General features: G+C 35.8%; 1 protein-coding gene across 3 annotated transcripts in view; it reads right to left on the bottom strand.

Moving 5' to 3' along the window:
* The window catches only part of LOC144843682 (dynein axonemal heavy chain 6-like), a 34,805-nt gene extending 13,999 nt beyond the window's left edge, over window positions 1-20,806 (bottom strand). For all 3 annotated transcript variants that reach the window (XM_078700574.1, XM_078700581.1, XM_078700589.1), the window contains exons 1-38: window positions 20,682-20,806; window positions 19,868-20,104; window positions 19,487-19,687; window positions 19,010-19,248; window positions 18,543-18,810; window positions 17,961-18,095; window positions 17,725-17,854; window positions 17,484-17,622; window positions 17,067-17,244; window positions 16,615-16,850; window positions 16,260-16,368; window positions 16,042-16,162; window positions 15,436-15,587; window positions 15,028-15,180; window positions 14,481-14,732; window positions 10,328-10,456; window positions 9,971-10,084; window positions 9,734-9,877; window positions 9,380-9,589; window positions 8,885-9,097; window positions 8,376-8,653; window positions 7,637-7,806; window positions 7,164-7,501; window positions 6,624-6,905; window positions 6,032-6,331; window positions 5,070-5,223; window positions 4,706-4,977; window positions 4,388-4,600; window positions 3,656-3,841; window positions 3,152-3,348; window positions 2,803-2,986; window positions 2,417-2,647; window positions 2,040-2,261; window positions 1,799-1,946; window positions 1,458-1,615; window positions 1,212-1,343; window positions 926-1,097; window positions 189-484 (exon numbers count right to left, since the gene is read on the bottom strand). In XM_078700574.1, the coding sequence (XP_078556700.1) occupies window positions 189-484; window positions 926-1,097; window positions 1,212-1,343; window positions 1,458-1,615; window positions 1,799-1,946; window positions 2,040-2,261; window positions 2,417-2,647; window positions 2,803-2,986; window positions 3,152-3,348; window positions 3,656-3,841; window positions 4,388-4,600; window positions 4,706-4,977; window positions 5,070-5,223; window positions 6,032-6,331; window positions 6,624-6,905; window positions 7,164-7,501; window positions 7,637-7,806; window positions 8,376-8,653; window positions 8,885-9,097; window positions 9,380-9,589; window positions 9,734-9,877; window positions 9,971-10,084; window positions 10,328-10,456; window positions 14,481-14,732; window positions 15,028-15,180; window positions 15,436-15,587; window positions 16,042-16,162; window positions 16,260-16,368; window positions 16,615-16,850; window positions 17,067-17,244; window positions 17,484-17,622; window positions 17,725-17,854; window positions 17,961-18,095; window positions 18,543-18,810; window positions 19,010-19,248; window positions 19,487-19,687; window positions 19,868-20,095 (7,284 nt within the window). In that variant the 5' untranslated portion in view covers window positions 20,096-20,104; window positions 20,682-20,806. The remainder of the gene's footprint in view (window positions 1-188; window positions 485-925; window positions 1,098-1,211; window positions 1,344-1,457; window positions 1,616-1,798; window positions 1,947-2,039; window positions 2,262-2,416; window positions 2,648-2,802; window positions 2,987-3,151; window positions 3,349-3,655; window positions 3,842-4,387; window positions 4,601-4,705; window positions 4,978-5,069; window positions 5,224-6,031; window positions 6,332-6,623; window positions 6,906-7,163; window positions 7,502-7,636; window positions 7,807-8,375; window positions 8,654-8,884; window positions 9,098-9,379; window positions 9,590-9,733; window positions 9,878-9,970; window positions 10,085-10,327; window positions 10,457-14,480; window positions 14,733-15,027; window positions 15,181-15,435; window positions 15,588-16,041; window positions 16,163-16,259; window positions 16,369-16,614; window positions 16,851-17,066; window positions 17,245-17,483; window positions 17,623-17,724; window positions 17,855-17,960; window positions 18,096-18,542; window positions 18,811-19,009; window positions 19,249-19,486; window positions 19,688-19,867; window positions 20,105-20,681) is intronic.
* Window positions 20,807-26,514: the final 5,708 nt, after the last annotated feature.

Genomic DNA, 26,514 nt, shown 5'->3' with positions numbered 1-26,514 from the left:
TCATGGTAGAGATTAATCAGCCTAGAGGCGCACGGAGGAGAAAGAAAGAGATAGATTAGGCTGGAGATCATGTAATGAAGCTAAAGTTAAAGCTAGAAACAGAATTGACTGGAGAGAACATCTTGTAGCCTTATGAGACACTCGGCTCCAAGAGGATAGGTAAGGTAAGTAATTGTGAGAATTCTTACATCATTCAGGACATTTTTAAGTTTATTCAGATCTGTAATATCTTCATAGAATCTGTCAGCTGGATCTGCACCCATCTTCATGAAATCACCAAAAATTATCGGTTTCGTCACAAACGTTTCAGCTTCAATATTCTGACCAAAATGTTTACTGGCCATCTCAGCTGTTATTTCATTGAAGAAGTTTTTGTCCTCTTGATTGATAAGACGATCATGGAAGACACGCTGACATTCATGGGAAAATAGACGGAATATGGATGTCTGATCACGGATAATGCTGGGATCAGCTTGTAATACGCCTGTGTAGAAATAATATTTTGTATTATCTAGTTTAAATGGGGCTTTTCAATATGTAAAACATAAATGGTACAGTTGTATAAAGTGAATTGTTGCGTATCAGAAATGGGTCAGAGGACAAACAAAAGGGAATGATGCAGTAAAGACAGCAAAATGTACAAAATAGAGGTGGCCAGGTCATCTAGGAAGAGGATACACAATGGTAGATGGACACAACTGCCAACGAAGTGTCAACCATTATATAGGGAAAGAAAGAGGGGTAGACCTCATTCGAGATGGAGGGATTAGCTCGTCAGACAGACCGGTATTACAGCATGGCCAAGATTTATGCAAGACAGGAACAGAGCTGGCACCAGTTGGGAGAGGCCTTCGCCCGGCATGATGAGCTGAAGAAGAAGTTGCATATCACTATGTTGAAAGGGAAATACATATCACATACATACCTTGAACACACTTAGACAAATCTCGTAAATTGAAAACATAATGAGACTTGGCTGGTGTTGGCAACAAGTCTGTACTCATTCTACCATAGATCTCAACAGCTGCTCCAACAATGGCCTCTGCAGACTGCTTCACTGCTGGTGCAAATTCTTGCAGGAACCCACTGATGATAGACTGATTTGGGGAAATAAGATAATATTAACAGGTCATTTGGTTTTTACATTTATAAAATCTCTTTATTACAATTGCAAAATTGTTTTCTAAATAAAAAAAACCTACTAACTATACCTTGAATATTTGTTTCAGTGTATGATCGGTTGCCACAGGAATACAAAACATACTAAAGTGACGCATCAGACGAGGGGTAACAGGGTTACGACCGCCTCCAGGTGGTGCACATGCTGCAACCAGAGTCACATCCTAAAATAGAAATATTTCATGAATAAAGTGTATATGATCTTTCAATAAATGCATAACAATATTTTACTAGTGTTAAAATATACTCAGTATTTACAGTATAAGTAATATACATACCTGAATATCCTTCCAGAAAAGCTTTTCACGATCGTAAAATCCTTTGAAATCTTGATATTGTCTGAGCAGCTCAATTGGTGGTTGTGACCCATAAGTGTCAAGCTTTGGCATGTTGAGGTCATCAACGAATATTATGACTCTCTTACCAATAGGAGCACCTGTAAGATTATATTAAATAAACATACAACATTAATATCTTTCTCTGGAGGTGGATATAATACTTCGATCTTACAAATAATATGTCTACATTTTAGAACTATACTAACATAGGGCCATAAGGTTGAGCTATTCTCAGTACATAACAAGGACTGCAGAAGTTAATAAATAACACATTTTATTACCAATAATGTTCTTTCGTTTCTTCTCTAATTTGCTTTCAATAATCTCTTGGGTTCTTATACTGGTGGTCTGCGCAGAGAAGTTCATGTAGACAGGAACATAGCTAGATTGTTCTGCTATACCATCAAGAAGTCCTCTTGCAACTACAGACTAAAACAATAATATACAGTAATAGCATTGATGGTACAAGTTTAATACTAATAACAATAAAATATTAAAATTAAACTACTCAATCCTACATACTTTTCCAACACCAGTTGTTCCTGTAAACAACACTGATCGTCCAATAGCCAGAAGTTTCTCCATCATATATCCGAACCGAACAGTGTCCAATGTCGGGACTAACATTTCAAAGAATGGAACTTCTGGATTGTACTTAAAGGTTGGGATAATCTTCTCCCAAAGGTCCAATCTCTTGGTATCAAAATCCATGTAGACACTCCAGAGGTCTCCATTTTGCGGAAGCTTTAAAACAGTTTTAAAAAAGATATTATTACCATAGTTTTTTAAAAAGAGCAATGATGAGGCTCTGTAGGTTAGATAATTGAAAATTAGAAATTGCATGAACTTTCATGCCCTGCCTTTATACTGTAATTTAAGCCAAACTAATACTAGCATACCTTTGCTTCACCATTGTCTTCAAACTGATTTCTAACAAAAGTATCAAAGGTATCCCAACTATTGTCCAAGAGGTTTCCGCCAATTGCCCAGACGTATGAAAGCACAAACGTTGTGCAGATCAATGGATGAAGTTTGTTTGTGTCCATGCTTAGGTCAATCTTGCTGCGACCTTTCTGAAATAGTAGCTCTTCAAGCAGACAGCATAGAGTAGCTACTTTGTTAATATCAACCTAATAAATGAAAATTAAACGATAAGTGTAAATATTTATTTAATTATTGTTTGTTTTTTATGCATCAGAAAAACTGCTAAATGTGCCTAAATAAAGTAATAATAAAATGAATGTCATTTGACATAAAGTTATTATTATTAATAATATTATTGTACCTGAACAATAGCCTGTGTACATTTCTTGGTAGCAAACTTTAAACCCTCCTCTACATAAGTCTGGAAGAGATCATTGATGAACTGGAATGTCTCCTCTTTCAACATCTTCTTAAACTTGGCCATCCATGTTCGTACGTATGGCATCCACTTTAACTCTCCAGGGTCAATGTAAACCATACCACACCTATAATCAATTATAAGTTCATTATTGGTATTTGTACAGATATATTGATATGTAAACATATAGATATGTAAACATATAGATATGTTAACATACTCAGCATGTTCCACTGGAAGCAACACACTGCACCAATTAATCTCAAAGCAAACATCATAAGAATGGTCTTACCTGCTAACTGTAGCTGGAGAAGCAACAGCCAAATCCTGCACTTCAAACACCATGTGAATTGAATTTGTTAACTTGATACGTTCAGAGTTTGCCAAGCACAGCATTTTGTTGTCATCCAGTACTGTGTTCATGTTCTCAATCCAAAGTGCATCTACCGGACCATCACAGATGATCCACTTATGATCCTCTGTTGTGTCCTGAGGAAAAAAGAAAGCATGTATTATCATCATCTGAAAAGATAGTCATAATGAGAGAGCTTTCGATGTGCAACAATATAAGAACTGTCCTGTTAATTCATTATCAGACATTGGGAAGTGCTTCTTTGCTCGAATCATTGACACAGTTTTGATGGAATTTAAGTTCATCATGCAATGACCTACTACACAGTTATGCATAGATCATAGGACGTCTCAAATTTAAAGCTCCCTAATTTTTATCCTCCAGAGGAAGTGTATTGTTCATCTAACACTTATAAAAATATTTACCAGTAGATCATGTACTTACATTGACAGCTTGTCTAACGATAGTAGCCATAAGCCCATCTTGCCATTCCAGGGTAAGGTTATTGATCTCTCCATAAAGCTCACCCATACTGACTGACTTTGGGTTCATTACATAGGTGTGTACAGGTTGATAATATGGACTGACCTCTCCAGCTTCATAAAGGTCAACTATAGTCTTTGCAAGAACCTTCGACATACAGAAAAATCAAATATTAGAATTAACATATCTAGTTTAGTGCTTATTATTAATAAAGATATAAAACACCGGTTCTCGTCAGATCAGTTAAGCAAGTTAAGCAACATTGGGCCTGGTTAGAGATTGGATGGGAGACCATCTGGGAATATCGGGTGCTGTATATGGAGCTGGGGTCCCATTAGGCATTTGAAATCAGCACTACTGACTCTTATGGCAGCCCCTGCATCTAGTATCTGCCTCAGACGTATTGGCTTATGCCTTTCCTCTAAAAAGAAGCCCTTGATCAATGTTAGGACCAATCAAGGTGCTTTAAACAGTCCTGGCTTTGTTTGTATCAAAACCTGTTAGTGGCAGTAATTATCGCTGTTGGTTTCGATTGAATAAAATAAAAATACATAAAACAAAATTTCTTAAAAAGGGAGCAATGTATACACCTTTAGAAAAAAATAAATAAAACACATTACCTATCACAAACAAAGCAAATATTATATACGAAATATAGAAAAGTTTATAAATAAAAGTTGATTAAATTCGTACCTCATACACAGTTGTTTTGCCACCTCCTGTAGGTCCCACTAACATGACACCGTGTCGGACAATCATTGTCTCATAAAGCTGAATAACTTTCTTAATGATACAATCTTCATCTTGCAAGCCTTTGTCGAGTAGTGTCTGTACTATGAACTTTTGTAGCGTTCCATAATCGTGTTCAGGCAATACAACACCAGGGAACAAATCTGATAGAATGCCCTGATATAAATGATAATAAGAACATTGCAAATTTCTCATTTCAACAGCCAATTAATCAGGTAGTTGGCTAACAAAAACTAAATCACCATTTAAAATAGAACTTACAGCAAACAGAAGCGCATCATCTGCAAGAAACTTGGGTAGATTACTATCCCTCAAGGCCCGAATGAGTACAATATCTTCGCCAAGATCTGGGTTATCACGCTTCAGTGATCCGGCCATAACCAATACAGATTTGACAGCCCTCATGCCAAAATCGTAGTGATCTTGTTGGGACAACTGTTCACTGCATAGTTTGTACATCTGTGTCATCTTTCGTGCAAGATTGCGTGAAGATTCAAAACCTTCAGAGTAGAGAATCACCTCAGCAATTAGAGCTGAAAAAAACCCAAAAAACGCATTGAATACCAAGAAGCAAATTGGGGCTTTTACTTATAGGCTAATAAATAAACAATACTAAAACATTTACCATAATCAGGTACCATCATAGCAATAGGCCTAAACAAAGCCTTCAGGTTATCTGGTAACTCTGTACGACCGGCATATCCTGGGTTCATTGTAATAAACGCTGCACAGCTTGCTACTAGTTTGATCTCACGTCCTTCAAACATAAACCGTGTTACCTGTAAGACATAATAAAGTGAACTCATGAGAGAAATAGCCAAGATACCCGTACAGGGTGGTTTTCAAATGTAGTTTAAAACCTTTCTAAGCATTTTCTTTAGTTTTGCTCTTCTTTTTTCTGTTGATTGTTCAGCGCTTAGAGGCGTCCTGCATTTTGCGCTATAGTAAATTGAACATTATTATTATTATTATCAGATAATTATTATCGCAAATACACCCGTACTGGGGTGGTTTTCAAATGTAGCTTAAAATCTTTCTAGGTCATCAGAGAACTAGCAAATACACCCGTACTGGGGTGGTTTTCAAATGTAGCTTAAAATCTTTCTAGGTCATCAGAGAACTCGCAAATACACCCGTACTGGGGTGTTTTTCAAATGTAGTTTAAAACCTTTCTAGGTCATCAGAGAACTCGCAAATACACCCGTACTGGGGTGGTTTTCAAATGTAGTTTAAAACCTTTTTAGAACATGAGAGTATATAGCAAATACACCTGTACTGGGGTGGTTTTCAAATGTAGTTTAAAACCTTTTTAGAACATGAGAGTATATAGCAAATACACCCACACTGGGGTGGTTTTCAAATGTAGTTTAAAACCTTTTCAGGACCACTTGGGTCATTTTGATACTCCATGTTTATAGCTGTGTGTAATAGTAACAATTTGCATAGCATGATAAACATACTCTCTGTCTATTTAAGATACCACATCTGGATGGAAGAGCTGTCAGTTGAAAACATCTCCACTCAGAAAATGTTACATCTTTGGCTTTAATTCACCATAATTTACAAACAAGGTGAAAAAAATGTTACCTTGGCAGCTTTGGCATTCCTTATTGTTATAAGTTGTTGTGCAATGACAGACAACACTTCAATGTAGATACGATTGAACTCATCAAAACAGCACCAAGCTCCTGACTGCGCCAAACCCGAAAAGAAACGGCCCATCATCTTGTAGTCCAAGCCGTCAGAGCAGTTGAAGACAACACATTGTTTTGCAAGACCTTTGGCAAGATCCTTTGTTGTCTCAGTCTTACCAGTACCTGCTGGACCAGCTGGTGCACCACCAAGATCTAGTTGCAGTGCTCCCATAAGACAGAGGTAACATCGATCCTGGCAATGAATATATGGAATAAATCTAAGTGGCTGATTTAATTAACGTTTAGTGGTAAAAAACAGTTTGATTATTAAACCTACAGACAACAATAATTACCATAGATATAATAAAGTTTAAAAGTAGTATTAGTAAAACTACAGTTCGGTGGAGAGCATGCCAACATAATAGTCCTGGAAATTCATAGCTAAATACAAATAAAATCTTTATTGTTTGTCACTATACCTATAAATGGAATTGGCTAGATGATCAAATTTACAGCTAAATAAAGAGACTTATAAAAAAACTCACAGTCAATGGGGTGATGACGAGCCTAGCTGATGCTCCAAGATATTCATAGCCATAAACATACTGTGATGTAGACATTCTTACTACACAGTTGTCCATGTCCATATCCCAGTAGTATCGAAGCTGCTTTGTCCACTCAAAGTTGTTCACACTGTTAACCTCATTCTTCACCATACTTGTGACAATATCTCGTGCATGGACATCGATTGTGATAAGTGCACACAGAACATTACGTACAAGTTGTGGTAACTGACCACGTACCATAGCTGCTAGATTGTTTAAATTCTGCAAACCAAAAAATGTACTGTATTGTAATGTAAGTGGATGCTAATTGTATGCAAGTCAAAAAAGTATAAAGTAAGTACATATTGATCTGATGTCATTTATACTTTTTTGGCTTACATACAATCAATTTATTACTATACAATAGACAGAAGCCAGATTAAATTACTTCAATCTATTGTAATAGTTTGCTGTAATGCAATCTATTTAAATTTAAGGTAAAGAGGTAAATAAAGATGAAGATCTGAGTTTAATACCAACCGTGACACATCTCTTCTCAAACTCCTTAAGAGCTTCCTGGCGATCAAAGTCACCCTCAAGTACTGCACTGAGATCGCGACACCACATGGTCTGTGAGACAGTCAATACAACCTGTGATGGATACAATGTCAGCCACTCTTTATGAGGTCTACTGCTGAAGTCAGCCAGAGAAGCTTTGGTGATCTTACGTAGAGAGGTAACCATAGCTTCTTCAACCTTGCCAAGCCAATCTTCTACATTTCCTCTTGCTTTTAGACCTTTTCCAAGGCCAACCTTCTCATTCTCAGGTGATATAATGCCAAGAATATCATTTGTACTGGTTTTAGCAGCTTCAGCCTCTGTAAAAATGGATATAAAAAATAACAATTGATTTTCCTGTACAGTTATGCAGCCAAATTTTATGTCCTAAAGACAAACTACATGATCATGTAAAAGGAACATAAAAATAGTAATCATAATAACAAAAAACAAACCTTTCTCTCCTGAAGGAGATGCCTTTCCTTCACTTGATTGCGGTATAGCAGAACCAAACTCCAACAGAGCAATTGCATCAAAGCATTTTCGCAGATGTGGTTGTACGGCATGTGGATTCCTTGTCTGGGAAAGTATCTCAAGTAATTCATCATTGGACAAGAAATAGAATCTGTAGAACAGCAACATTAAGGAATTATTCAATTCAATTCACTTTTATTTCAGAACAAAGTCCATATCATAACACATAACAATATTCAATAAATAGATGTAAGTAAAGTTAAAAAAAAAAAAAAAAAAAAAAAAATTATACCACATGTCGCACATAATAATGCCGTCGGAAAACCGTCGGTTTTCAACTAGGAGTGAAAAAAAAACAAACAAAAACATTATAATGGCTATACTGATACAAGTAAACATACATAAAAGTATACATGAAATTATGTATACAGAAGTTCAATCCATTTTCTGTACAACTTTGAATCTTTTAGAATTCGAGAAAAAACACATGTTATTAAAGTATTACAGCTTTTTTCAATTTATGTTTTGAAACAAAAAATTGATTTCCAAATGTACTCATAGAAGGAAGGAAAATGGTTATCAACAAACATATCACTAGCACTACAGCTCCTTGAGCGTCTTAAAATTATGAAAGCTACAGTATACTTTAATAGCAGCACATATGAAATAAATTTACTATAACATTATTGAGATGTCAATATTTTGACCTAAATTAATTACCTTGGAAATATAACTCTTTTGGATTCCAAATACTGCTCGAGACATTTCTGAATCTGGTCCAATAGAGAGTTGTTATTCTGGAATGTTTCCAGCAGTCCTGGTTGTGTAGCAGCACGCATTGCCAGTGGTAGTCGGTTAGCCTTCCTCATGATCTCCTTCCAAGACTTGTCTACCTGCATAAACATCTTAGCTTCACCGGGAAGCTGACGCTGAATGTCAGGAGCGCTGAAGATGCTTTCCAGATAAAGCCAATTCCTCTGGCAGTTTAACCACTCCTCCTACAAATAGATATGTTTTTCAATTAAGAAATTTATATTTCTTCTATTTTATTCAATTGTAAATTTTCTACATCTTACAGACATTGGAAATTTAAATTGTTTAAAATAGATTACATTTTTGAGATTTAAAAAATGTTATATTAATAAACACATTAATATTTCATAAGGATTCTATAAACTAATGTGCGTATTTCATCTTTTTAAATGCATACTTCTGAACAAATTTCTTACTAAAGTTTTGTTGAACAGTTCTAAGTTCTTGACCCATTCCTCAACTCGAGGTTTGATTGGTCCAACATGTCTAGAGCTGGAAATCGTTGAAATGTTAACCATGCTATCATCTAAAAGAACTTGAATTTCTTCAGTGCCTCCAAGAATAAAGACATCTTTGGAGTCACGATGAGATAAGACCACAAATTCTGTTGTCTTCCATGCATCTTCAACCTAATAATGATAAATTTGAATACAGAGGAGACTTCTCCATGAACAAACAAGGGCCAATACATATGTTTTAACACTATGACAAATCCTGTTCAGGGGACAATTTTTGGGTCCCAAAGGTGTCTCTTAAACAAGGATCTTAAGATAACAAAATGCAATAGTAATTTCTGAAGAAAACATTATAAATGTAAGTCAACAGTGAGACATTAAAGTGAAGATAAGTAAGCTTAGATATGTAAAATCTAATAAAACTAAACTAATATTGCAATCCTATGTTAGAATTACCTTTTTAAGTAGACTCTCCAATGAGGCTTCGCTTGAAGCCTGGCCAGAAACTTCCTCAATGGCTTCTGTATGTTGAAAGGCATCAAGCTCAGTCAAGAGGCCTAGATTCAGAACTTCATCAGAGCTAAATTTATGATCCAAGATGCTTTCAATGGAATCCCAATGCCTTTGCTTCAAAGCTGGGTTTCGGAGGTTTGTTATAACTGGAAGCTGTAAAGACAATTACGCGATTGGTATATCTGTATCACTTTGAATTAGTAGTAGGGTGTGGTCAACATTTATATGACTTTATAATGGTTACCATTTGAGTAGTCAGAATATACAGACAAAAGTATTTGCTTTTTGAAATTTTACCTTTTCTTTCATGTCCTCAACTTTCGATTTAAGCTTGGGTACAACTTGATTCGGTGGAAGCCCTTTTTCAAGTTGATAAACTGACTTGCTATATTTTTGTACAGTTCCAGAAATTGTCTCTGGATCTATATCATCAAATGGTTTCTAAAATTAAAATAGAACATAATTATATTAGTTATTTGTCCTTTTTAAAAACAATTAAACTGATAAATATTAGGCATTTACAAATTAATTTACCTCAGTCCAATCTTGTGAGATTACATCCCATTTTTCCAATGAATTCCACAACAATTGCTTGAGCCTAAGTTCAGCATGGGTTTCTTCAAGCTCTTCATATTTAGTTACTTCAACCTATAGGAACCAAGTTTTCATATTTTTGAATACTGTATACATTTAAACTGATTGTGCTTCTATTTTGGTTCAATTAATTCTATTTTTCTATCTTTCCAGAGTCATTACATTTGTTGTAATCCCAGCTACTGGATTACCACTGTCCTCTCATAATCTCATTATCATCACCATCATCATACTATTCTATCATCCTCTTTAGAACATCATCATGACCACCATCATGACCACCAGTATTAGTACTACCTTAAAGTTCTTCTGATATGTTTTGTATTGGAAGGCATGCTTCTGAAGTTCATCTAGTTTATTTCCTAACTTGTTCAGTATTGAAGTTACTTTCACAACATCTGCATTTACATCAAGAATCAATGGATTCTGAAAAACAATGACAACAATTTTACAGTTGGTTTTTTGTTAGAAATTTGTATAAAAGACCTTATGTTGGCCTTCGGACTTTATGCTTGCCTTTGGGCTTTATGTTTGCCTTCGGGCCTAATGTGTGCCTTCGGGCTAATGCGTGCATTGTGGCTTTCGGGCTTTGGATACTGCCTCTTGTTTCCGGCGAATGCAACTTCGCATTTCATTAGTCTAGGTGTCTCCCATGTTTTTCAATTCTAACCATCAGGGGTGTTTTTTTGATTTCTATACAGGTATAATGCCGAAAGCTCCAAGAGGCCGTCCAGCGTCGGCTGCGGTCCCTAAAAGCACTAGGAAAAGGGCAACGGCAAACAAAGAGACCCAACCACTAGACTACACCAAACTGGCAGCTGAAGTCGCGAAGGTAATGAAGGCGGGTGAGACAACTGGCCCCATGACACCAGGCGGCAGTCCTCTAACAACTCAAGCCGCTACCACATTGTTGACTGTGGATAATGCCACACAGGCTCAGCCAATGGACACGGCTGTAAACGAAGGTGAGCCGTCTCGGGACAACAAAACAATGACTGACTCGATTGCTCTGGGCAGTAATGTGCCACTATTGGTTAAAAATAAAATATGGGCAAATGGATACATTGATCTCAGGACTCTGATCAATAACGACAATGATACCACTGGGGTCACGCCCCCACATGCCGCTTCTCACATCTGTGTACCGACTGCCGTCAACCACACCCCAGAATTCAATGCAATAAACCACGAACGACAAGTCGTCAAACCAGCACTCGAGCAAACCCATCTGCCCACACCAGTGGTAATAAATGAGCTCTCATGTTATTTAGCAGGGTATACACACGAATTGTTTGGATTCCGTCTCCTCTGCATTGCCCGCAACCTTCCAAGTGCCCTCGATCACCCGATACAGATAGAAGAATTTATTTCTAATGGTTTACGACTCGGTAGATTGGCTGGCCCTTTCGAGTCCCCTCCGTTTGATAACACCCAATCTCCTCGTCGTTGGGTGTTATTCCCAAAGCTGATTTAGGCAAATATCGCATTATTCAGGACCTATCGTACCCCAGTGGGGCTTCGGTTAACTCAGGGATTCCACATGATGCTTCTCGGGTCTACTACAACACAATCGACGATGTAGTTAGATTAGTAATAAAAAATGGACCTAGGTCATTAATGTCTAAGACCGATATAGAAGACGCCTTTAGGATTATCCCTATTCACCCGGATGATTACCATTTGCTGGGGTTTTCTTGGGACGGCAGGCTCTTTTATGACCGGTGTCTGACTATGGGCGCCAGCCGCTCATGCAATATTTTTGAATCATTTAGCAAAGCGTTAGTATGGATATTGCGTAACAAATATAATGTAAGGAATGTATCCCATATTCGAGATGATTTTTTCTTCGTCGGCCCTAAAGATTCTAATGATTGCCACAACGCACTGTCTAATTTTTTATATCTTTGCGACAAGATCGGGGTTCCTATAAAGGCGTCTAAGACTGTAACACCAACTAATGTCATAACAATATACGGGATTGAGGTGGACACTGTCTTGATGGAATGTCACTTCCCGTTACCCAAGATTACAAAAACTGTAACAAAAATAAATGAATTTTTAGATAGAAAAAAAGCCACACTGCTCGATATGCAGTCAATGGTTGGCCTGCTTAATTACGCTTGTAGTGTGGTAGTGCCGGGTAGGACGTTTTTACGCCGTATGATATACCTCCTGTCATTAGCTAAACATCCATCTCATTTCATTCGCCTAACTCTTGGAGTTAAGGACGATTTGCGGATATGGCTAACATTCCTTGAATCTTTTAACGGGAAAGCCCTTATCCTTCCAGAAAAATGGCTAAATTCTTCGACACTGTGCTTATTCTCCAATGCAGCTGCATCTATTGGTTGCGCCGCAGCATTTTGTGACAGATGGTTTTACATCAACTGGGGGTCTGACTTTGTAGGTTTTTCGATCGCTGTTTTGGAGCTATTTCCAAGTGTTATTGCCCTAGAAATATGGGGGCATGAGCTCGCTAATCGCCGTATTTTGTTTCGTTGTGATAATTCAGCTGTTGTGGCTGTTATCAATAAAAAATCTGTAAAAGTCAAAACGCTTATGCGTCTTAATCGGCGGTTAGTACTAATATGCCTCCAGTATAACATACAATTCCGTGCAATGCATATTCCTGGAGTAGATAACGTGTTGGCGGACCTTTTGTCAAGGAAGAAATTTACAGAGGCTCTGGAATCCTTTCCTTCCATCAGTCCAAATACAATTCATGTTCCGTCCTACCACATTTATGTTTAATTCATTCCTATTTACAGGTGTTGTGTGTTCTGAAAACAACATGGTACCCATTAGCTGTGAAGCTACAACACTCATTCACTCGTCATTGGCGCCAGCCACGGTTAAGGCGTATCAACGCAATATTCAAAAGTTGGCATCATGGTTGGGGAAACCCGTTCAGCTCCCTATAAACCCGGCTACGGTATGCAACTTTGTGGCACATTTACATGGTCTACAATATGCACCTAGAACAATGTTGTCAATCATTTCGTCCGTCTCTTTTATCCACAAACTAGCAGACTTACCCGATCCTTGTAATTCGTTTTTGGTTGTAAAAATTCTACGTGGCGTGCATTATGCTTCGGATTGTCCGGATGTACGCTTGCCTATCACCGCAGAAATTTTGACTAAATTGTTAGCGAGTCTAGAGTCGATCGAACCCAGTTTTTCTTATAGATTACTTTTCAGGGCCTTTTTCCTGACCGCGTTCCAAGGGTTCTTCTGGATTGGTGAATTGACCGTAGGTAAAGGGGACGTGGATAAGAAGGTGGTGCAACACAGTCTTCTATGTCTTTCTGGTAATTCAGTGTAACTCTATACCATCACAAAACCGGCGTAGGTAAGCCCCCTATCCATATTTCATTCAATAGTGCTACGGGCGCTCGGTTCTGTCCAGTAAAATGTTTACATGATTACACTAAGCATTTTTGGCATACCTCTGGTCCTTTGTTCCAACATATGGACGGCTGACAGCAGATTGCGGCTCGTTTCATATACGCAAAACTAAAAGAGGCGATTTGTTTCATTGGTCTTGACCCTACATTATATAAAGGTCATAGTTTTCGCATCGGCGCTGCAACTCATGCTGCTTCCGTAGGTTTAAGGGAGAACACTATACAACAATTTGGGCGATGGAATCATTTTCCATATAGATGCTTTCGTATTTTGGATTGTTCGAGCTTGGCCTCGCGAGACGAATTTGTTGCGGTTGGCCCTGTCTGTCAAGCTTAGCTTCAGATATTTTTTCGATGTTTGTTTTCTGGGTGGTAACCCTCTTTGTTTGCCGGGTTTGTGGCATGTTCACCCACCAACTTGTAGTTTATTAGTTTAAGTTTACTAAGTCAACTTAATCTTTGGATTCTTGATAATCATGCATATTATATTTAACATTCAATATATATTTATGTGATTTTATGTAATAACCAAGGTGTTTAGTTAGTAGTAGTTATTGGCCGTACATATACGGTACACTTGATAGGGGCAGCCCATACATTATGTATACGTCTTAGATGGAACTAAATTAGTTATGGGCTGCCCCATTATTACAACTCTATTATTATATATGCTATTATGTGTTTCGTCATTTAAATAAATATATGACAATTTCCATCCAAGTTGGTGTATATTGTATTTTTCCGTCTGGCCTCTTGCGGCATAAAAGGCAATTGTGAAATGGATTGAAATAACATCATAAACATTTTTTCTTATGGTGTCTGGCAGTATTGAAAATCGATCCTACTGTGAGAATTTCATGGACACCAGTGGTCGTATTCGCCAATCACACTTCAGTGAGATATTTCCCTCAAATATTAAGTACACCTATTTCCCTTAATTCAAAAATACTTACATAGGATATTTTTTTAAGTTTAAGTTTTTCCTTTAGCCTAAAGTGTGAATGGTGAATACGGCCACAGAGGTACAAACACTGTACCACAATTACCTGAGATTCCTGTTTAACACTCTTTACGTCTCTATTTAAATCTGCAATGTCCTTATCCAAATGAGTACAGAATTTATCAATGTTAGAGTCTCGTTCTCCAACTGCTCTGTCAATTGCATTACGAACTCCTGTCACAGAGGGCGACAGAGTCTGGTATACTGCAAAATCTTCAGGTGGAGTTGGAACCTCGTACTTGTCAATGAGTTCATACATCTCCTTGATGATGTGAGCTTCTGATTCAAGATCATCAATCTATAAGTAAATAGAAATAATGGTATATAGTAGAACCTCTCCATACACTATTAAGAGGAAATGAAACGAACAATGTATGTTTTAACACTATGAACAACCTCTAGTTAAGTTGTGTTGAGTCCCGAAGGTGTCCCCTTCCTTAAGATGAGGTTTTTCTATATATTTAATATCATGAAACATTTATAGTGCTTCTTATCAATATATGACTCAGGTGAATAAGCAAGTTTTAAAGCAGCAAAAAAGAATTTAATAGGTGAGATATTTGCACAATAACGTAAATACAAATGAAGCTTACTCTAAGCTGTATCTCATCCAGAAAGATCAAGCTCTCAACAAATTCCGTAGTTGTTGTCGGAACCACTTCCAGCTTATACTGAGCATCTTGGGACTCAGCAATCGAGTTGTCCACTAACTTCTTGGCCAATTCTGGTAGCATGTCATTTATGACCTGTCATTAAAAAGAAAATAAATATCACAATGTGGTTACATTTGAAATAGCACATTATACTTTTTTCATAACATTGCTTAACATTAACATTTAGTTTTAAATGTCTGTAATGCGCCTTGACATTTTTTGATAAGGCACAATATAAATGCTGTATGTATGTATACTAAAATCTAAATGCACTTTGATAAAAGAAAAAAAAACTGAAAGATCTTATGCTATCCAATTAAAGAGAACTAACAGACTGGAGATACATACCTCTAAGCATCGGAGTGGTGATGGAATCAATTTGCTCTTCATGTCTTCAGAATCTACTAGCAGCATACCAATGTTACGCCGTACTTCAATGGCTGCAGCCTTGGAATGCTGCATGTGGTACCGCTCTAACGCTTCTCCAAAAAACTCCACATCTTTGCAAAAATAATAAATCAAATTTTGAATTTTTAATAATATGGTGCTGCCTTAAGCTCTGTCTACACTATCAAACTAGTTTTTATGTATTTAAAAATACAAAATAATGAGATTGTCAAATACTGTAAAAAAAAAGGGGATACTTTTGGGACCCAACAAAGTGTTCTTTTAACTGAATAGGGGTTGGCAGTGTATAAGCATATACAGTATTGCAACTTGTTTCGTTTTAATAGGTGTGTCCCAAAAAAAGAGGATTCCAGCATATTTCCAATCAGGCACTGGCAAATCAAATTGAACGTAAATATTTTGTTTTCACGTGGCATGTACACTCGTATCGATTGTCAAATGGCCGCATCATGAAAAGGAAACATTGGCGTTCAATTTGATTTGCCAGCGTCGGACCGGAACTATGGCGGAACAGGTGTGAAAGAAACTTTATACAATTATATTTACCATGTTCTTGTTCCTGTATTTCAGTCATATCTAATCCTTCATTCTCTCGGTAAAATTCTCTGAAAGGCTCAAACGTGTCTGCATATAATTTGACAGCTTCAAATGCTCTCATGATACAATCCTTTTGAATTGAAGAGACAGATATATTAAACAGATAAACAATTAGCAATAATCAATGTTTATATTACAGCAAGAGAAATAGCTAAAACAACACTTACCCTAATACTCTGAATGACTCCTTGTAGATGCTTGTCATCCTCAAACATAGCCATAAGACTTGGACCTTCACCAGCAGTTTTTTCCTCTAACTTGCCATTAATTATAGGCCTACAAAAAGTCAAGAATGACACATTTGAAACTTGCTACCTAAAACTAAATGTTTGTATAATAAAGTCTCTTTTTGTTTTAATCTAATGCATGATCCATTATCAATTATTTCTGCTAACAAATCTTGCGCACCTCAATTTCTCAGTGCAAAACTGAGAGTTTGAGATAGCCATACTTCAGTGGCGATGAGAAGACAACTTCAGATATTGGTATTAATTAAAGATTTAAATTTGAAATAATACTGACCTTGTGAAAGCATCAAAGTAACCATCAGGCACCAAGTTGGCAACACTAAGTACACAATCTTGAAAGCACTTAATGACTTCAGCAACTCCAACTTGATAGTCATCCTGGTTAGGTGCAAACATTAACTGCATAGGTTCAAGAACAAACTCTGTCATAAACAGAGGAGGTTGTTGTGTGTTGTGTTCCGTTTCCTCCTGGAAGGCACCAGTGCCAGTCATGGATGGTGGAACTGTTGTCTGTAACAAAAGAAAAAAAGGTCATACTGGTGATTGACAAAACGTTCTGTTTCTGATAAACGTCTGATGCAACAACACAAGCAATAGGCTGAGAGTTAGAATGGTTAGGATTTTATCATTAATCAAATGATTGTATTTAAACTTATGATCGGCAAATAGACTTTATACTGCCATATTAAATTTGATAATTTTAATGTAATGAAACTATTGTATTACATTGTCTTTTTCTTCATCTTTTTCTGTATTGTCAGTGACATCTTCTTTGCCTTGGATTTGTGCTAAGGTTGGTGTGTTTTGTAGCTGTTCTTTGAGATAGTTCAAAAGTGTGGTGACAGAATTGACAGCAAGCACATGCATGGTGTTCACAATCAGGTAATCCGCCAGGCGAATAAAACTAAAGTAAAGAAAAATGGTTTATAATAAGTAGTGGAACTGGTGGTTAACATGCTTGCCTTCCCATCCCAAAAGTCCAGGGTGCAATCCTGACCTTCGAGTGAATGTAACTCATGACTCTCCACTCCCTTATCCTAAAATGGGACTATAATATATTATAAACATGATACAGTTTATCCATCCTGCAATTGGAAGAATACTAATTTTATATGTATAATTGTAATCACAACCAGTATTCACCATGTTAATCTGCGACAGTGGCTTCTCTTGTTTGCCTGTTCTGTGTAGGTCATTTTATCTGGGGCATCTCCATAGAGATCCATGTCAAAATTTCCTTGCAAGTAGCTGGAAGCTGCTGTTCCGGGTGGAAAGCCTTCTTCTGCAATTAAAACAAACAGAAAATACAGTTTATCAATTATCAGAGAGTTTAACTCAAAGCAGACTAAAACTAAAGTGTTTACTACTTCATGCCATACAGTACCTCCTGTTGGGCTCTCGCAATCAAAGAAATAATCATCTGGTGTGAACCCAGCTTCTAAGAGAGCTGTACGACATGCACTTCGGACAACTTCTTTTACAAGTTCACGGAACTCAGCCAGTCTACCAGACACCTAAAAATAATGAATTGTATTACAACTATAGCTATCTGAGAAAAAATGATTTTTTTTAATATCAACTTGAATTCTGAACAACAAAAACAGAACAAACAATACATACCTCATTAAGTTGTATAAACTGGGCTGCTGTAAAGTGTTGCAATGTATATGTTCTGCCTTTTTCTACCTTACACAGACCCATATCACTAATGCGGTAACACATCTCACGCACATTCAAAACTGCTGGTCTCAACGACTGTATGGAACAATAACAACTTTTAGTATCTCTTAATAGTCTTATTTACTTAATTTTGGCAGTATAAAACTCATTGTTTTGACAATATTTGTTAACCTAAAATAAAGCATGTTTACTGCATTGTTAAGCGAACTGGTCAGCTTGATAGGGCATTGCTATTCAACTAAATAAACAACCTTCCTTGGTGAAGTTTGTAATCGTACATTTGAATTAAATTCAATTATATAGTCTTGAAAAAAATACTAAACTTATTATTCATTAATATAAAATAAAAGTTCTATGAGGTACAGTAGCATATGCATAAGATAATAAAGAAAAAATTTAAAAGTACTGTATTATATATACAATCTTTTTTTGACCAATAATACATCCCATTAATAATGTAGTATGTCTGTTACTATTGGCATAGTTGTTCTTTAATGTAAGTTGCATTAGGCTAATACTTACTGGGTTTACGATAAAGAGGTTTTCTTGCAGGCGTTTCTTACAATTTGCAATCTTACGAGATCTGACATTTTTCTTCCATGTGACAAAGGCTTTCCATTTGCGGAAAAGAGCAAAAGTAGGTATTTTCACCAACTGTATAAAATAACGATACTCTTGCTCCCAACGATCAAGTTCAGTGAACTCCGCTTCACTGTTACGCATATGCGTTACCCCTTTCCTGCTAATTGTGTAGTGATCTGATGGATTTGTGTTTTTGTGTGTTACAATTCTGAAAATAAAATGAAATTTGATCAACATCAGAATATATTAATTTGCCAATACAGTAGTACCACAGTTTAAAAACAAAGGTTTTTTTCAAATGTTATTTTTAACACAATTTTCATTTGTTCTTGGCTATGTCACATTAAGTGCCAACTTAGAAAAGCATTCTTATTAGTGCATGATATTATACAATTCTCAAAACTTACTTGAGGTTGTATGGATGATACTGAATTGAGGACTTTGGTACAGCTGGTGTCAGATACAAAAATCCTAAGCGTGGCCTATTACGAACTAGCTGTAAAATCTGTAAGACATCTGCCAAACCTTCTAACTCTTCAACTTCCTGTGAGATTGGGATACTAGCGGAGTGACCCCTGTGAACCTGGCCATGATCTTTGGAACGAGGGATGAGAGGTGGTGTTGGAGAACGCTGATCCAGTGCTTCCTGTAAATAAAAAAGGGTACTTGTGAATGTAGAATAGACATAGAAAGGATATCTTTAAAGTCTTACTTAGGAAAGCGTTTGCTGGATAAGGTTAATTGTGCTCAACAATGTTAAATTATGAACTATGTTTAATTTAATTTAGCCATTTGAGGAGATGTATTTTTTGCTTGGTCTCTATGACTAGAAGAATGTGAAGAATAAAACAAAAAGAAATTAGCATTAACAAATTAAAATTTACCTGTTTTTGTCGAAGATCATTTGGTAATTCGGGTAGTGATGACCCACTTGGTGATCGCTCAAGCGGATCTACAGTCTTGCGACTTCTTTTCTTTTCAGGTTCTTCTAAAGACTTCTGTGCTTTAATAAGTGCATTTGCCTCCGCTGCCTTCTGTCTGATGTTCTCAGGTTTATTTGATTCTTGGAACCTTCCTAACACAGGCTTGAGAAATTAAACAGTTTACAATTATTACTTTAAACATACAAAATCTCTCCACTTTAATTAATTATGTACTGCATGCAATCATACATTTCTATTACTACATATTATTTTATTCAAACAAATTTGCTAATATAGGCAGAAATCGAAATTAAATGATTGAATTATTTTGATCATCAATACCAATGGTTCAAGTCTTGGAGCTGTTGGTAACGACTTTGACACACGTTGTGCTGGTGTGACACGTTTGAATGCAAGAGCATTTTTATTGACAGGCGCCTGCTGAGGTGCATACGAGTAAAGTCGGTTCTTTAGTTTTTCTGGGTCTAATCCTGAAAGACCAAAGTTGTGATTGCCGTTCCTGGGACTGGTAATTGGTCCATTGTTCGTTCCATTTACACTTTTTGACATTGTCAATTTCTGAAATAAGGAAAGACATCAACTACAATACATGAATTATTATATAAATTTCTATAAATAATTGCTAGCTAGGAGAATTGATTAGTAAAGATAAAAGAGAGTAAAGACAATACAACCAACCAAGTGACAACATCGACATCGTTGACTGTGATTGTCAAAACAAATGTAGTATTTTTATTTACCATGGAATGGTGATTGAGCAGATAGGCCTAGGCCTAGTCTATTTAAATAAACATGATAACGGTCAACCTTCCTTTCTCTCTTCTTGTTTCTGATATTTTATTATTAGGCCTAGGCCTAGGCTAGGCCTAGCTAGCCTAGCTAGGCCTACTACTTAAAAAATATTATTAATAATTACATTTAGACACAGTCACGACACAGTCGACAGTCCTAGGTAAGTCGGCTAGGGCTAGGCCTAATTTTAGTAGGAGCTAGGCCTACCCTACTTGCTTGCGATAGCAGGTCTATTCATCTTCTTTATAATCAGTCAAACGCCATTCTCCGTTTACCCATCATGATGGCCTAGAAAATTACATTTAACTTTTCAGTAGTTTTAGTATTAAAAAGTTTTTCTTACCCTTGTACAGTCAGATCTAATGTGTATATCTAGTTAAAAAACTTGAAATCAAACAATTTCGATAAAAGGTAAATGGCTAGGAATTATTTGTTTGAATTTCATTTTCCTGGAGTTACGACCGTGTATATGCCACCATTTTGTTTTCGCTAGGCAACGACTAGACTTTTAGCATCCAGTCACGGTTTGCTGGAGGTGTAAGTAGTGACTGTACAATAAAGACTATCATAATTGCTTAATTTATTTCAGCGCCCTCTACAAAAATCTTTGAACTTTTCCAAATTGAGGGGGCTAGACTTGTTTTCGTAAAGATCTGTCTTCCATAAGTGCTACAATTTATTATAAAACGACTCAAATTATGAGCAATATAACAATTAAGCATTCTAGCAATATACAATTTATTTTAATATACAATTTTGAAATAAAGTTTGCGGTACACCACGTGTATTAGTTCTGAAAAGAACTGTTGAGTTTCTCGACGTTTCGATCAATGTACTTTGATCGTCCTCAGGAGTGAGAATGCAGAAAGTCCAGGAAACTTGGAATATAAGTGGGAAGGGTGGGACTGGTGTGAAAGCCAGAAACAATGGCCAGTTCACACAGTGGGAGGGATTGAAACTAGCTATAGCTAGACTTTCTGCATTCTCACTCCTGAGGACGATCAAAGTACATTGATCGAAACGTCGAGAAACTCAACAGTTCTTTTCAGAACTAATACACGTGGTGTACCGCAAACTTTATTTCAACATTCGATTTCGCCATGCAAACCTTCAAACAATAATATACAATTTATTTTAATATACAATTTATTTTGATTTTATAGATAAAGAAAACGTATAAATGTAGATGTGGCAAAAGTTACAAAACTGCTCAAGGTCTTCGTCACCACATGATTTCGCATCACCCACCAACGCAAGTTCCCCTTCACCAAAGGCAGTTCAGCCCATAGTGGCCAAATCTGGCATAATTATGCTATCTGGCATAATTTTGACCCATCTGCCATCTAGCATTTATGCTAGGCATAATTTTAGAAAATCTTTTTTTTTATCTTTCGTGGGAATCACCCACCTTTTCGGTAGGTAATTATTGTTCAATAATAATCAAAATACCCAATTTTTTAAAGCAAGTTTAAGTTAGGCCTAAATATTTGTAAGTATGTTAAACATCATATTTATAAATCTGAAACTACGTAGGAGGAGCTGAGTTGGAGACGTTTTAGACCATTGATAAAACTAATTTTCACAAAAAACAAATGCTCTGATACAAAACATTGAAAATGGTGGCGTTAAAATGATTGACTTTAACTCTATGATTGAATCTTTAAAGTTAGGCTGGGTAAAACGTTTACTAAGCCCGGATCCAGGAAAGTGGAAATGTACCGTATTCCATTATACAATTTATATCCAATTGATTATACATTAAGTATGACGGAAGCAAACTTTGAGAAGCACAATGCACTCAAATATGTAAATACATTCTATATAAATATGCTTAAACCTGCATACGGTTTAATAATATTTATGCTAAAAAACCTCAATGTATATGTGAAATAAAAACTCAGAGGTTATGGGAGAATATATGTGTCATGCATAACAAAAAATCACTATTCTGTAAATCTTGGGTGAATTCAGGTATAAAAACAGTAGGAGATATTTTGGTTAAGTCTAGATTTAAGCATATTAATGAAATAACTCCACTGTTGAAACGAAGGGAAAATGCATTTTTAATATAATTATATGGTACTAATTGACGCTATTACGAGAAGCTGGAAAGTTATAGTGGTTGAGAAACCCTATTGTTATATACATAAAGAGGTTGATACAATAGAGAAAAATGTTAATGTTACTTCAAATTATACAACTGTCAAACACTTCTATTCCACTTTTACCGATGTAGCATATAAAGCGTGCATACCAAAAGCACAAGATAAATGGGAAAACCAACTTCAAAATTGTTTTATTGACTGGAATCTATGTTGGAAAAACAAAGTTAAGAGTATGTTGCACATAAAAAGAGTGGCTTTCTTTAATTTTAAGTTGCTACATAAAATTTTACCAACTAAGTGTAAGCTAAAATTATGGAATTTGTCAAACAGTAATTATTGTGAATATTGTAATGAGGAGGTTGAAAATGAAAAGCATATGTTATTTACATGCAAAGAAGTAAAACATTGCTGGGTAAAATGTTGCGCTATGCTGAAAACATGTTTTGCATTTACTCAGGAAGTTACATGGGAGAAAATTGTAGGCTACTTGAAAAATATGATGTCAAAATTAATGAAATATTTTCCATTTTAACTGTGTTTATAAAAGTAAAGTCAAACATAGACTAGGACTTGTTAAAGATGTATTGTCCTTTGACTCATTCCAAAAAAATAAAAAATAACAGATTTCGAAAAAAGGTGGGTCATTTTGAAGTATCATAATAGTTATTAACTATCACCAAAAATTTGTCGAAAAAAAAATCATTTAACTGAAATACAGACGTTTTTTTGTTAAAAAAATAACTTTGACTTCCAGTCAAAGTTTTCGATCAAAACATATCCCATAATGAAACGCGCTTGTTTGGCTACTCTGTATGCATAATCATAAAACTTCCTCACGATCTGTGTGAAAATACCTTAGGATAGGATAAACAATCCTAATTAGCATATGCATAATGCGTACTCTCATGGTTTGAAATATTTGTTTACTTTCGCTCGCGACGATTTTTTCCAGACGAAATGTAATCAAACTAATTTACCTGTTAATTACGTAAACTTGTTGCTTTTGGCTCGAATTTTCGACTTAAAGTGAATAACTTTAATATTACTTTGATATGCATTATAAGCATTTTAAAAAATCTTGACCAAATCAAACAACTTCTTGAAATAGTTAATCACCAATTTGATATTATTGGTGTTAGCGAAACATGGCTCAAACATGACAACCCTTTAGTCCAACTACCCAATTATCATTTTGTTTCCAACCACAGAACTCATAAAGACGGTGGTGGGGTTGCCTTATATATCCGTGATGGCCTTGAATTTTTCCTTAGAAATGATCTAACTCTGCAACCCTCTACTTCTGAATCTATCTTTATTGAAATTGTTAGACCCAACCTTAAAAATATTCTTGTTGGAACCATTTATAGACCGCCTTCCCTTGATCCTAAACAATTTACTAATGAACTTGACTCTGTACTTTCCTCTTTATCAACAGAAAACAAGATTGTCTACATTCTTGGAGATTTCAACATCGATATCCTTAAATACGATACTGACAACAATGCTCGTGATTTTATCAACTCGCTTTTCAGTAATAATTACCTTCCTTGTATCCATAGACCTTCCCGTATCAGTAAAACTTCTGCCACTTTATTAGACAACATTTTTACTAATCAGATTGAATACCAAAACACAAGTGGTCTACTTTATAGCGACATTTCCGATCATCTTCCTGTCTTCAATATTTCTCTTCTCAACGCTTCCTTCCCTAATCTTAATCCTAATAAAAACTATACTTTTAGAAAATTTAACCTTACTTCACTGGCAAACTTTCGTCTTGAAATTTCCACCCAACAGTGGATTGATGTTATTAACACTGATGACCCAAATAAGGCTTATTCACACTTTGAACTTATATTAAAATCAATATATGATAAACACTTTCCTCTCCTCAAAAACGAAAAAAAAAATAATAAATTAAAGTCATGGATGTCTAATGGCCTACTTAATTCAATTAAACACAAACATAAACTGTACTCTAAATTTATCCATTGTCCCACCCAAAAAAATGAAACAGCCTTTAAACAATTCCGTAATAAATTAAATACTACAATTAAAGCTGCAAAAAAAAATCATTTTCACAAAACGTTTCTCAAACACAAAAATGATATTAAGGCAACTTGGAAATCAATTAATTCCCTGCTCAATAAATCAAATAATACACATACAAATACTTCTTTCAATTTTCAAGGTGAGTTGACCAATGATTCCAATATAATTTCAAATGCCTTTAACAAATATTTTGCTGAAATCGGCCCTTCACTTGCTAATAAAATTCCCAATAGTAACAGATCATTTAAAGACTTTTTACCCAACCCTACCCCTAACTCAATATTCTTTACTCCAGTCAATGAGGCCGAAGTTTTTAAAATCATTTCTACCTTTAAAAACAACAAATCACCCGGTATTGATGATTTCCAAACCAAGCCCATCAAACATATTGCCGATCTCATTTCTTTTCCACTTACCCATATTTTTAATCTTGCTTTATTAAAGGGTGTTTTCCCAGACAGGATGAAGTTTGCGCGCGTTACCCCTATCTACAAATCTGGAAGCAAATCTGATTTCTCTAACTATCGCCCCATCTCTGTCCTCTCTATTTTCTCTAAAGCTTTAGAAAGGGTAATCTACGATCGTACATTTTCATTTATCTCAAAACATGACATTCTTCACAAAAATCAATATGGCTTTAGAAAAGGTCACAACACACCCATGGCTCTCATTGACTTAACAAACAAAATTGTTGACGCATTTGAAAGTGGTCATCTAGCCATCGGTGTTTTTATAGATTTGTCAAAGGCATTCGACACAATAGACCACAATATACTTTTATTTAAACTATCCCACTATGGAATCAGAGGGCCCGCATATGATCTTTTCAAAAGTTACCTTACCAATCGTTTCCAATGTACCAAGTATTCTAATTCTGTCTCCAACTTCAACCCTGTTACTTGTGGTGTCCCCCAAGGCTCTCTTCTTGGCCCCTCCTATTTATTTTATATATTAATGATATATATCTTTCTTCTTCAATTCTTAATTTTTTTCTATATGCTGACGACACCACTGTTTATTACTCTGACCCTGATATTCAAACCTTATTTAATACTGTTAATACCAATCTGACCCTCATGTCTCAATACTTTTCAGCTAACAAACTTTCTCTTAACCACAAAAAATGTAACTTCATCCTGTTTGGGACCCCTCAGAAAATTAAAAACATTGATACTGCAAACTATAACATTTCTATTAACAATCATGATATTCCCTCAGTCCAATCTGCTACATTTTTAGGAGTTCATCTTGACAGTCGACTTTCATGGAAAAATCACATCAATTTTGTTGAGAATAAAATTTCCAAAAGTCTTGGCATCATCACTAGACTTTCATCTTTTTTACCCCCTAACATTCTTCGTATTCTTTACTGCTCCCTCATCCTGCCTTATCTTAACTATTGCAATATTGTCTGGTGCAACTCTTATCCTTCCAGTATTAAAAAACTTCAAACTCTTCAAAAAAAGGCCATCAGGGTTATATCTGGCGCCCCACCCCTGTCTCATTCATCTCATCTTTTTTCAAAGCTTAATCTTCTCAAAGTCTCCGATATCAATCTAACCCAACAAGGCTCGTTCATCTTTTTTTCTATTAATTCTAACCTTCCCAAACATCTCTGCTCCATGTTCACTCCAAATTCTTCAATTCATTATCATCATACCCGTATTTGTTCAAAATTAAATATTCCAACCCATAAAACCAACCACTTTCAACACAACATTAGGTATTCCGGACCCACTTTTTGGAACGATCTGCCACTCCCCATCTTAAACTCTGTTTCTAGCAAATCATTTTTATCTAAACTTAAAAGTCACCTTATTTCCAAATATTAACTTTTCCTCGGTCAATTTTATTTTTTATTTTTCATTTATATTTTTGTTAAATTTTCATTGTCTGTGTCTGTAATAGGTACGTCCTCCACAAGATGTGTTTTTCATCTTTCTGGGCGTGTACCTTCTTCTTTCGAAATTTTGTTTACATATATATTGTTCATTGAAATCTGTTTTGTATATGAAAGGA

The sequence above is a fragment of the Antedon bifida genome, chromosome 1 (assembly GCF_963402885.1).
Source record: "Antedon bifida chromosome 1, ecAntBifi1.1, whole genome shotgun sequence".
Classification (NCBI taxonomy): domain Eukaryota; kingdom Metazoa; phylum Echinodermata; class Crinoidea; order Comatulida; family Antedonidae; genus Antedon; species Antedon bifida.
This window is presented reverse-complemented; position numbering and strand designations above follow the sequence as displayed.